Source organism: Ruditapes philippinarum, unplaced genomic scaffold (genome assembly GCF_026571515.1).
Source record: "Ruditapes philippinarum isolate M1 unplaced genomic scaffold, ASM2657151v2 ctg854_1_1_1_1, whole genome shotgun sequence".
In the NCBI taxonomy this organism is placed as follows: Eukaryota; Metazoa; Mollusca; class Bivalvia; order Venerida; family Veneridae; genus Ruditapes; species Ruditapes philippinarum.
Genome location: NW_026851665.1, coordinates 242,680 through 256,392, shown reverse-complemented (window position 1 = coordinate 256,392; position 13,713 = coordinate 242,680). Strand labels below are relative to the sequence as shown.

Here is a 13,713-nt window from a genome sequence, read left to right as displayed (position 1 = left end):
GGCAACAACTGAATATACCCATGTGACAAGTAAAGGCAGCAACTGAATTTACCTATGTGACCAGTACAGGCAGCAACTTATTATACCCATGTGGCCAGTACAGACAGCAACTGAATTTATCTATGTGACCAGTACAGAAAACAACTGAATTTACCTATGTGACCAGTACAGACAGCAACTGAATTTACCTATGTGACCAGTACAGACAGCAACTGAATTTACCTATGTGGCCAGTACAGACAGCAACTGAATTTACCTATGTGACCAGTACAGACAGCAACTTATTATACCCATGAGACCTGTGCAGACAGCAACTGAATTTACCAATGTGGCCAGTACAGACAGCAACTGAATATACCTATGTGACCATTACAGACAGCAACTGAATACACACATGTGACCAGTACAGGCAGCAACTTAATATAACCATGTGACCTGTGCAGACAGCAACTGAATTTACCTATGTGGCCAGTACAGAAAGCAACTGAATTTACCTATGTGGCCAGTACAGACAGCAACTGAATATACCTATGTGTCCAGTACAGGCAGCAACTTAAAATACCCATGTGGCCTGTGCAGACAGCAACTGAATTTACCTATGTGACCAGTACAGGCAGCAACTTAATATACCCATATGACCTGTGCACACAGCAACTGAATTTACCTATGTGACCAGTACAGGCAGCAACTTATTTTACCCATGTGGCCAGTACAGACAGCAACTGAATTTACCCATGAGGCCAGTACAGACAGCAACTGAATTTACATATGTGACCAGTACAGGCAGCATTTTATTATACCCATGAGACCTGTGCAGACAGCAACTAAATTTACCAATGTGGCCAGTACAGACAGCAACTGAATATACCTATGTGACCAGTACAGGCAGCAACTGAATATACCCATGTGACCAGTACAGGCAGCAACTGAATATACCTATGTGACCAGTACAGGCAGCAACTGAATATACCCATGTGACCAGTACAGGCAGCAACTGAATATAACCATGTGACCAGTGCAGACAGCAACTAAATTTACCCATTCGGCCAGTACAGACAGCAACTGAATACACACATGTGACCAGTACAGGCAACAACAGGATATAACCATGTGACCTGTGCAGACAGCAACTGAATTTACCCATGTGGCCAGTACAGACAGCAACTGAATACACACATGTGACTGGTACAGACAGCAACTGAATTTACCCAAGTGGCCAGTACAGACAGCAACTGAATACACACATGTGACCAGTACAGGCAGCAACTAAATATAAACCATGTGACCTGTGCAGACAGCAACTGAATTTACGTATGTGGCCAGTACAGACAGCAACTGAATACACACATGTGTTCAGTACAGGCAGCAACTAAAATAAACCATGTGACCTGTGCAGACAGCAACTAAATTTACCAATGTGGCCAGTACAGACAGCAACTGAATACACACATGTGACCAGTACAGGCAGCAACTGAATACACACATGTGACCAGTACAGGCAGCAACTAAATATAACCATGTGGCCTGTGCAGACAGCAAACTGAATTTACCTATGTGGCCAGTACAGACAGCAACTGAATACACACATGTGACCAGTACAGGCAGAAACTTAATATAACCATGTGACCTGTGCAGACAGCAACTGAATTTACCTATGTGGCCAGTACAGACAGCAACTGAATTTACCTATGTGACCTGTGCAGACAGCAACTGAATATACATATGTGACCAGTACAGGCAGCAACTTAATATACACATGTGACCTGTGCAGACAGCAACTGAATATACCTATGTGACCAGTACAGGCAGCAACTTATTATACCAATGTGGCCAGTACAGACAGCAACTGAATTTACCCATGTGGCCAGTACAGACAGCAACTGAATTTACCTATGTGACCAGTACAGGCAGCAACTTATTATACCCATGAGACCTGTGCAGACAGCAACTGAATATACCCATGTGACCAGTACAGACAGCAACTGAATATACCCATGTGACCAGTACAGACAGCAACTGAATACACACATGTGACCAGTACAGGCAGCAACTGAATATACCTATGTGACCAGTACAGACAGCAACTGAATACACACATGTGACCAGTACAGGCAGGAACTGAATATACCCATGTGACCAGTGCATACAGCAAATGAATATACCTATGTGACCAGTAAAGGCAGCAACTGCATATACCCATGTGATCAGTACAGACAACAAATGAATATACATATGTGACCACTTCAGTCGGCAACTGAATATACCTATGTGACCAGTAAAGGCAGCAACTGAATATACCTATGTGACCAGTAAAGGCAGCAAATGAATATACCTATGTGACCAGTAAAGGCGGCAACTGAATATACCTATGTGACCAGTAAAGGCGGCAACTGAATATACCTATGTGACCAGTAAAGGCGGCAACTGAATATACCTATGTGACCAGTAAAGGCGGCAACTGAATATACCTATGTGACCAGTAAAGGCAGCAAATGAATATACCTATGTGACCAGTAAAGGCGGCAACTGAATATACCTATGTGACCAGTAAAGGCGGCAACTGAATATACCTATGTGACCAGTAAAGGCGGCAACTGAATATACCTATGTGACCAGTAAAGGCGGCAACTGAATATACCTATGTGACCAGTAAAGGCGGCAACTGAATATACCTATGTGACCAGTAAAGGCGGCAACTGAATATACCTATGTGACCAGTAAAGGCAGCAACTGAATATACCTATGTGACCAGTAAAGGCAGCAAATGAATATACCTATGTGACCAGTAAAGGCGGCAGCTGAATATACCTATGTGACCAGTAAAGGCGGCAACTGAATATACCTATGTGACCAGTAAAGGCGGCAACTGAATATACCTATGTGACCAGTAAAGGCGGCAACTGAATATACCTATGTGACCAGTAAAGGCGGCAACTGAATATACCTATGTGACCAGTAAAGGCAGCAACTGAATATACCTATGTGACCAGTAAAGGCAGCAACTGAATATACCTATGTGACCAGTAAAGGCAGCAAATGAATATACCCATGTGACCAGTGCAGGCAGCAACTGCATATACCCATGTGACCAGTGCAGGCAGCAACTGAATATACCCATGTGATCAGTACAGACAACAAATGAATATACCTATGTGACCACTTCAGGCGGCAACTGAATATACCTATGTGACCAGTAAAGGCAGCAACTGAATATACCTATGTGACCAGTAAAGGCAGCAAATGAATATACCTATGTGACCAGTACAGACAGCAACTGAATAATTATAATTTCTTTCGTTTGAGCAGACGAATTAGAAAGAAATTATTTTCCCTTCAATCGTGTAAAGTCTCCGATAGGGGTCGCGATTAGCGCACGAAGTTTTCGTGCGTAACGGTAGTCAAGTTATGTGTCAGTTCAGCTTTGGGTTACTGACCATTCTACACGTCGATTATTTTTTACGTTCTATAAGTAGATATATTGGCGAAACAAAAATCTTGTGTCTCAATTTAAATCATTATGTTTATAGTATGTGACAATTCTTGAAGAATTTGAATATTTATCTATAAATGTGTGACGAACGTTTTAATATACCACATAAGTGTTAAAAGTTTGCGAATGGATTCATTCGTGAAGGACAATGTGTTTCATAAATAATGAAATGAAATGAAGGACAGTAGTGCATTAATAAAAACATTATAATGACAATGAATATATATATGTGTGTGTGTGTGTTTGATATTATGTACAAATGTGTGGTTTGGTCAGTATAGCGACCCAAGTGCTTTCCGCAATTAAATATGAAATTATGAAATGATAATTGTGTTTGTTTGTTTCTTCTTAGTTAAGGAGACGATATAAGGTTTAAGGGAATTATATATCTTTGAAGAAACTGATGACATGGAAAAAAATGTATTTTGAACAATTAGTACATAATTCAACAAAGTTTGATTCTTATAGATAAAACCTCATACAGTATCTATTAAAATAATTTGAAACAATTAAATACTCACTTCTACATCATGTTTTGGAATTTCTATTTTTAAATTTAAGACATTTAGAATTGATTTCAGCTCCTGAAAAATAAAAATTGAAAAAAAAATTACATCAATATTCATTTCATATTTTATATCAATATAAATTCCACACAAAAGGGAAGTAAGAAATGAAGGTAAAATAAATTGTTTTCTCTATCTAAGTACATTTAGAATGTTGTCTTTTTTGTACACTTGTCCCTGTTTAAGAAGGGGTGATTCATCTTTGTTTCTATCTCTATTTGGTACCTTACCAAATTAAGTGCCTTTCATAAAAACTGTCATAAATGTAGAATGTTGAAAGTGTTCATTTATTTTATAAATTGTTAACAGACTGTTTCACATAATATTTTAGAAGTTATGTTTGCTGTTGTATGGTATAAATTTTTTAAGATGCTAAAACTACAAGCTATACCACCCTTAAAAACTACATGTAGTTATTTTGTTAATAAAATTGTGCTGACAATGAAGTTCTGAAATTGTATTATGAACATCCTTATCTTGGAATATAAAACATGTTAAAGAATCATCTAGAGATTTTTTTGTCTTCAGAAAATTTGTATTTATTGTTATTATAATTCAATAGATCTTGAGATAAAATAATATGATTTAGTTCTTAAATGTGTAAACATTTACCGCAATTCTAAAGTCAAGGTGGTCATTTGCAAAATGAAGTAAAAACTTCCTCAGTTTTTGGTCACTGGAGGTGGACATTTTGAATGGTGTAAAGCAGTGTACAGTTTTCAATGCTTCTTTGCCAACGACTGTCTGCATCACAATCAAAACTGCCAGACACTACACATCTGAAATCATTGCACATCATATTCAATATACAGTCTAACCTCTGCCTAACAATAACCTCATCAAGACAGTCACCTCTTATCCACAGTCACTTCATAATGCTCATGTCCAAAATTCTAAATACATGTTCATTAACTTATCTACAACCCGAGCACCCAAACTTGCATCTATGAAGATTGAAAGCTTTCTTCCAAAGGGTGCATTAAAATGTCTAACATCTTTAATTAATAGTTAAAAAATTGAATCTTAAATTTGTTCAATTACATGCACAAAAATAATGCGTTTGGTAAACACAAATGCCCCCAGCCCAGATTCTTGCCAGTTATAAAATTTTCCAAGAAGGTTTCCTAATCCACTCAGTTATGGATTATGGAAATGAGAGATTGCTAAAAAGATATTGATAACCCAGTTATATAATTTGACAGGGTCTTGGCCATTTGTTAATGTAAATAAAACAAAAAACAAGAGAACCATGATGGTCCTGAATTGCTCACCAGAAACAACTGCTTTTCAGTGTTCAAATGAACTTGCCATAAACCAATAGCAGGTTCCACAAGAATATCAACTTAACATAAACCCATAGCACGTTCACAAGAATATCTTGTTGAATGACTATACATTAAGTCAGCATATAAATACATTAATTTTTGGCTGTTCAAAAGTGAAAAAGAAAAAAAAGTTTTACATTTTAACAAATTAGTGAAACTGTCACATCCAAAAAATCATATTTTAACTCTTTTTTTCTAATTAAATTCCTATAAAGCCGATAAAACAATGGCCATCACACAGTGCATAAAATCTGATTGGCTAGTTAAATGAAAGCGTTTTAAATGAGTCAAAAGTTTCAAACGAAATATTTTTGAATGAAACATTTCAGTGTGTATGAATTAATTTTTTTCCATTCAAAAATTTAGAATCAATCTGTAAAGCACTTTACTTAACCAACAGCGATTTTCACAAATTTTTATCATAAGTGAAATCTTACGATAAATCTCCTTTTCACAAAATATCTTATGAAAATCTTAAGTGTAAAATCTGTCATAACTTTACGATAGGTGTTACCCATTCGTAAGTGTAATTTTTTTATCTCTTTTAGAGTAAAATATCATGTATCTTTTATATAAACAGAATGAAAACAAACAAAACATGGAAGAACAAATATATTATAAGCAAACAGTGTGTTATAAATAACACAAATTAAGTAAAAAATATTTTTCCAACATTGACATTTGTGACATCATGACTTGATGACATCATGGTGGAGAGGGTTAAGAATACAAATGTAGTTTATACGTGAAGTACCGTAAAATTCCTATTAAACGCCCCCAGGGCTAAACATTTTCCAAAAGGGGGGCTATTGTTACAACAAGTTTTTTTCTAAATCCAAAAACCATTGAAAATACATTTAGTGTTAACAAGTGTTGGTAAGTGTTTCTGTTTACTATGAAATTAATTTAGAAAGCAGGGATCACATTTCTAGGCGACTTGGGCGACAAAGTCGCCTTGTCTCTCTCCATTTTGCCCGGATCGCTCAGAAAAGCGAAAACAAAGTCGCCCTAATTTTCAACAAACGCTTGCAATAAATTTTAAAGTGTCAAGCACCTCGGTAATCGTCTACGCTCCTCCTATTTCAAAGCGATTTGTTAAAGCATTTCCATTGGTCGGTAAGATTGGAAAGCCAATGAAACGCAGCGAGACAATTTAGCGAGTGTTGGAATTGAATGGTTGACATCTTCGGGTATTGTCAAATGCCGACTGATTATCAATAAACAACAAATAAACAGATTAGCGGCGATTCATGTCAATTAGGATAAATTGGGGGCATACTTATTGCATTAATTAGTTGGTAAGTTTAGTGATCTTATCTGTACAAAAACGTGTCGCCAAAAGTGTTGGTCACATGTATCGATGTTTACAATTGTCTCAGCAATTTTGAAAATGGATCTCTGTTATAAATGTTGGTGATGATTTATCCCTTGATTATTATTCTTTAATAGAACTTTTTTACCGATAGATTTAATGCATTATGCAGAAAAAGTCTGTCGAAGAAAAAAAAATTATCAACTATCTACACGTTAGATTTTCTTTAAAAAATAAATAAAATTAAAAAAAATCCACATAAACCTTATTAAGTTTATATGAACTTTAACTCGGCACTCCCTATGAATATTTCTGGGGAAAATAATGAAAAACATGTATAGGGCCTAGGGGCCTACTAGTGATACTAAAAATTTTTTTTTTTATTTCAGCACATCACATGGCTGCAGCATTAAAATCAAAACATTGTTTAACAAGCTACATAAAACCTATGATAAAGATGGTATAGAAGGAGAAAAAAACTGCCACATTTGTAATTTTGCTGTATATTGTTATGAGTTACTTAATAAACTGTTATGTACTCCACATAATGTTAATCAATCTTATAACTTAGAAATGGAACATCAACACTTCAAAAAAATGCAGTTCGTATGCACTTCTCCTTGTCCCTAAAAACTTCTCCCTATTTTCATTGGAGGGAGAAGTCACTTCTCCCTAAATTTTAGGTCTAGCGTGATCCCTGGAAAGTAACACTACCTTGTTTTCTGAAGAAAATGAAATATTTCATGAGTCTCTATGATAATTTTGACTTGGATATTTGCATTTATAAAAAGTTGTATGTCAGTCCTGTGATCAGCAGAAAATTTCAATGAAATGGGGGGTAATCCTCTTTGAAGTCATTTTGCAAAAAATTTGGTTGGTTACCCCTATATAACAGGAACATTTTTATGTGTCAGGCATTTCATTTTGCTAGGAAAATCACCTCTTTAGCATGAAAATTCAATTTTAAGGTAGGATTAGCGACCATTTCTTATAATGTAAGTCTATGAAAACATCAATGTGAGTGTCTGACCTACACTTAAGTTTTTTCATGTTTCAGTTTAAATTTCTACATGTCATTTTGCTTAACTTTAAGGTGATTCTGCTTTGTCAGCCATGTTTGTTTTCACGAAGTCTGTCCAAAGTGAAAGTAGGCCAAAATTCATATAACAACAAAGCTCACATTGTTATATGATGAGCCATTTGCAAGTACACTTCCAGTTCTATGTTTTAAAAACTATTTAAAACAAAAATAAAAATGATAACAATAAGAAAAATTACCTTGAATGTGCTACATTTCTGAAGACCAAAAACATTCTGTTGCAAAGTTTTATGCACATTTCATGAATGGCAAAATCCTTTTTAAAGTCTGTTTAAGTGCCTACAAAAGCTACTTTTTGACGAAAATACAAAAAACTTTAAAAAATATAAACCTTAGGAAAGTAGTTTATCCGACCTTGAAAAAACATGGCCACCATGACATGTGTAAAAAAGTAGTACCATGAAAATAAACAACATTTATCTATCTCTTGTGTACATGACAAACAGACACACTTCACTGTTACACATAAAAAAGGTTAGATTTTAAAGTTTGATAGTGTTTTCATTTTAATTGTAGTTCATAAGGCTATAAATGATGATTGTTTTCTTGCACTACTTTTTTACAAAAAGTAATGGAGGCCATGTGCTTAGAAGGACATGAGATATGGATTTATTTGGAGTTAAGTTTTGAAAGATTTTTGTATTTGCTGCAAAAAATAGCTTTTGTAGGCACTAAAACAGACTTAAAAAAGGAGTTTGCCATTCATGAAATGTGCATAAAACTTTGCAACAGAATGTTTTTGGTCTTCAGAAATGTAGCACATTCAAGGTAAATATTCTTATTGTTATCATTTTTATTTTTGTTTATAATTGTCCTTAAAATATAAACCTGGAAGTGTACTTTCAAATGGTTCATCATTTTAAAATAAGAGCTTTGTTGTTATATGAATTTTGGCCTACTTTCACTTTGGACAGACTTCGTGAAAACAAACATGGCTGACAAAGCGGAATCACCTTAAATATTAAAACTAACTTTACCTTGTAACTCAAAATTTAATTTTTGTGACGCCTTGAAAAAGGCGACATATAGGGGTTACTTTTGTCGGCGGTGTCGTTGTCGGCGTCATTGTCAATGTCGTTGTCGGCGTCCCCTAAAGCTTGTCCAGAGCATAAGTCAGTCATTATAAGTTGGATTGACTTCAAACTTGGTATGCATGCTTCTTACAATGACCTGAAGTGCAGTGCACAAGAACCGGTACTCTGAACTTCTTATTTCTTGAGTTATTGCCCTTTGTTAATTTTCATACTTTATTTTTGTCCGAGCCATTTCTCCTACAGTATACAATCTATGGACTTGAAACTTCATAGGATAATTATCATTAAGAAGAAGTGCAGTGCATAAGAACTGGTACTCTGCATTTCTTATTTTTTGAGTTATTGCCCTTTGTTAATTTTCATACTTTATTTTTGTCGAGCCATTTCTCCTAAAGTATAAAAGCTATGGACATGAAACTTCATAGGATGATAGATCTCATTAAGAAGAAGTGCAGTGCACAAGAACTGGTACTCTGCATTTCTTATTTTTTGATTTATTGCCCTTTGTTGATTTTCAAATTTCATTTTTGTCCTGGCCACAGGCGCTAGTCACATAATCAAATATTTTACATAATCGGTCTATATATGTATATAAAGATATAAGGCCCCCAACGAAACAAAAACATCATGCAGAACAAACAAGAACACTGCTGAAAGAAACGACCAGATCACGGTTATCTCTTTCTGGTCGCCATCTGAAAGGATCAATCCAAGCGTTAAAGCTTTTTATTTCATTAAAATTCTTCAAATAGCAAAGAAATGAGTAAAAGTTTCAGAAAATGCCAATATTTTCAATCCATGTCGTTTTCGACGTCCAATCTATTCATGTATACAAACACGATTTCTGGTCGATTTCTACGAAATAAATAGAAGACATCTAAAATTTCCTCATAAAATTCATAAACAAACTCTTTTTCCATCAATCTGCGAAGTCTAAATTGAACTAGAGTCCTCTTTGTACTCAAATATTTAAAAAATATTGGTTGTAGAAGCGGAGGTCAAGTAAAGTGCGCCATTTGTAATTTGAAGTGACAGATAAATGAAGCAAAGAAATAGTATTATACGATTGGTCAATAGTATTCCGGTAATTATCTTAACCAATCAAATCCTTATATAATATTCAGAGCGGAACAGTATATACATGCGCTATACATGGCGATAAAATACTGTCACAAGCGAGAACCTTGTGTATTTTTTAATGAAATACGTACGAAGAGGGCATTTGATCAGTGAAGACTTCGCAGATCAATAGGAAAAGAGTTTGTTTATGGAACGTACGTGGAAATTCTAGCCGTTTTTTGTTTTTTTCCGTAAAAATTTATCAGAAATCGTGTTTGTATACATGAATGGACTGGACGTCGAAAACGACATGAATTGAAAATATTGGCATTTTCTGAAACTTTTACTCATTTCTTTGCTATTTGAGGGATTTTAATGAAATAAAAAGCGTTGGCACTTGGATTGATCCTTTCAGATGGCGACTAGAAAGAGATAACCGTGATCTGGTCGTTTATTGCAGCAGTGTTCTTGTTTGTTCTGCATGATGTTTTTGTTTCGTTGGGGGCCTTATATCTTTATATACATATATAGACCGATTATGTAAAATATTTGATTATGTGACTAGCGCCTGTGGTCCTGGCCATTTCTTCTAAACTATATTGTTCACAGGGCGACACATCCGACTCGCGGGGCTCTAGTTCAACAAACAAGAACATTTAGAAAATAATGGTTGTTTCAGATAACTTAAACATGTTGCAAATCGTGTGTAGGCCGAATCGAATGCAATTCGGTATTTGTCGCGAAAACTAATGACAAACCGTAAGAAGTTCATCCCTTTGACATCCTACGAGAAATTTAATTTTAAATAAGATCCAGCGATACAAGCTGTTTAAGAGCTACACAACCTGAAACTTACACTATAAGGTTTTATTTCTACATCAGGTTCTTTCACGTTTTTTCAATATTCCCACTAAACTTTAACTTTTAGGCTAAAGACGCCTATTGAATTTGTTTCATAAATTTAGGTCAGACTCATATATTGATTTTCCCATAGACTTACATTATGAGATAAGTTCCATAATTCTACCTTAAACTTGAGTTTCCGTGCTAAAGAGGTGATTGTTCTAGGAGAATGAACGCCTGACACATAAAAATGATTTTGTTATATAGGGGTATCCAACCAAGGATTATCCCCCTAACTTTTCATCAAAACAGGACTGACGACCTAGTATGGGCCCAGTGTACTTCTAGTAGTACGAATACTAATGAAGGGGCACGTAATGCCCTTCCGTGCATTATTTCAGGCACACATGGGACCTGAGTAGAACCACAGATGTTCCATTAGTTATGTGGATAATTTAATCCAAAGATAAGTTCTGGCTTCCATAACTTTATATGTAGCTTTTATTTTGACGTTGCGACAGTCTAGCAGTACTATAAAACCTGTTCGCTGAAGTATCTTTAGCAATCCAAAGATGTGAGGGGCAAGTGGTTTACTGTTGATGACCTTGACCACGCATAATTTGCTGGTATTTTCTGGACATGTGTCAACTAGTCATGATCTAGGCCATATTACCTAAGACTGAAAGGTTATAGGCGACATATCCCAAAATTAAAGAATGGCATCTCCTTAAATTTATACATGTACTGCAATGATTCACAGGCTTTATGCTCCCTTACTCGCTGCTGCTTCACAAACAGCTTCCTGTCTCATATCCTTGCATTAAAGAGATGGATCAGCGTCTGCACTTTCCGCTATCATGGTAAATGGGAGATAACCCCTAAATGTGCTTAGTGCGTACATTGGTTATGCTATCTTGATAATGTTTATGTTAGATTGTCACACATGTATGTGCTTAGTTGAGAGTGCAACGTTAACTTAACTGTTTTCTACCAAATTTTACAATATTGATTGCTATATATTTGTCAGTTAGTAAGTAATATATATATTTTATAGTTAGTAAGCTTTATATTTTTGTTAAATTTGTAAATATACTGTTTATATATTGGATTACCTATAAGTACGCTATGTTAAAACTATGAAAACAAATAAAATATTCGAACCTTCTCAGCAAAATATCTGCTTATTTGTATTACAAGATTGACAATAAACTGTTGACTATAAATTGCGTGTGATTTGAAAAAGTATGTAAATGTTATGTTTTTGTGTTATGTTACCTTGCTTACGTTACATTCCGTTGTATTATATTTTGTTTGTTATGAACGCACTATTATTATATATGTATTTTGCTACTGCTACTGCTGTGCTACTGCCAACTTCACGTTTTATATGTTTGCTACTGCATCTACTGCTACTGCCTAGTGATATTATTAATATTTTAGCATCAGAATATCATTTTTAATTGGCGCCATCCTATTCTATTCAATCTACTTTAATGTAAGAAACCAGTTATTTGGACATAACCACACCTGATATCTTTGCATATATCTTCGCATTAGTGTATAACATGAAAATGCTATACTAAATGTACCTCTTAAAATAAGTACAGACACTCTTGATAATTTACATGCTTCTCAGAAAAAAATTAATTTCACCATGTTTATATTTGCATATTTAAAATTGTTGTTCGGTGTTTGCCCATATAATTTTCATTTACATGTACATTGAACAAAGGTCTGTACTTGCTGATTTGCAGGGGAAAAAGAAACCCGATTTATACTACCAACCACAGAAAATATCATAAAAGGATGAAAACATAGAAACTATGATAATAATGATAATAATAAAGACTTTATTTAAAGAGGCAACATAGTTAGGCAAGCCCAGTCTTCCCTATGAGCCTCTATCAAAAATGTACATATATACAGTTACAAACAAAGATTTATATAAACAAAGAAAGAAAACTTAATGTATACAAGTTATACAACATAGAAAAGTAGAGTAATTGAAAAATGCAATAAGAAAATGAATACAAACATTTGAAAGTATGAAATTGTACATTTTATGAGACATACATGTATATATGTGATATTAAAACATAGCTAGATTATTTGGTGCCCACCAGAGAACCACCATTTAAGATAATTTGTTTTGAATGTTTGTAAGTTGGAAGAATTTCTTATGTTTAAAGGGAGGGAGTTCCAAAATTTTGAGCCTGAATATGATAGGGATTTTCTGCAGAATTCAATTCTTGGTTTGGGGACTAAAAGAAGTTTTTGTTCATATTATCTTAATGATTTATTTTCTGTATTTGTAAAAAGATTTTGCATATAATCAGGGAGAAGATTGTTTAGGGACTTGTATACTAAAATGGCCTTTTTATAATTCACTCTATCAGAGAATTTCATCCAGTTCAATTCAGAAAATAACTCATCAGTAGGCGCATCAAAATCTTGATCAAGTATTATTCTTGCTGCACGTTTTTGAAATTTATACATGTCGTTTAAGAGTTCCTTACTGCAATTACCTCAAATAGTGCAACAATAGTCTAAATGAGGAAGAATGTATGCATTAAAGAACATTTTCCTAACTTGAAGATTTAGAAATGGTTTAATTCTCAGAAGTAGATATAGTAAGGAATTGCATTTATTCAGCGTCATCTTGACATGTGTTTTCCAATTAAGTTTATGATCAACATGGACTCCTAAAAGTTTTTCTGTTTCTGAGAATTGAATGCTTTCATCTTGCAGAGTGATGTTGAAATCACTAGAATTATTAATGATATTGTGGATATTATGTGAAGGGGAAATAATCATTGCTTTGGTTTTTTTGGCATTTGGAATCATTGAATTCTGGTACACCATTGTTGAATAGAGTCAAGGTCAGACTGAAGATTTATACAGATTGAATTGATAGCTTGTCCAAATACTGTAATGGAAGTATCATCAGCAAACATATTTGAAATGGAATGTGATAAGTGCAAAGGC

The 13,713-nt window shown here is 34.7% G+C and overlaps 1 protein-coding gene across 1 annotated transcript in view; it reads right to left on the bottom strand.

Moving 5' to 3' along the window:
* The window catches only part of LOC132736063 (tRNA (guanine(10)-N2)-methyltransferase homolog), a 28,055-nt gene extending 17,231 nt beyond the window's left edge, over nt 1-10,824 (bottom strand). Inside the window, exons 1-3 of the mRNA XM_060723113.1 lie at nt 10,742-10,824; nt 4,669-4,835; nt 4,012-4,074 (exon numbers count right to left, since the gene is read on the bottom strand). Coding sequence (XP_060579096.1) covers nt 4,012-4,074; nt 4,669-4,806 — 201 coding nt within the window. The 5' untranslated portion in view covers nt 4,807-4,835; nt 10,742-10,824. The remainder of the gene's footprint in view (nt 1-4,011; nt 4,075-4,668; nt 4,836-10,741) is intronic.
* Nucleotides 10,825-13,713: the final 2,889 nt, after the last annotated feature.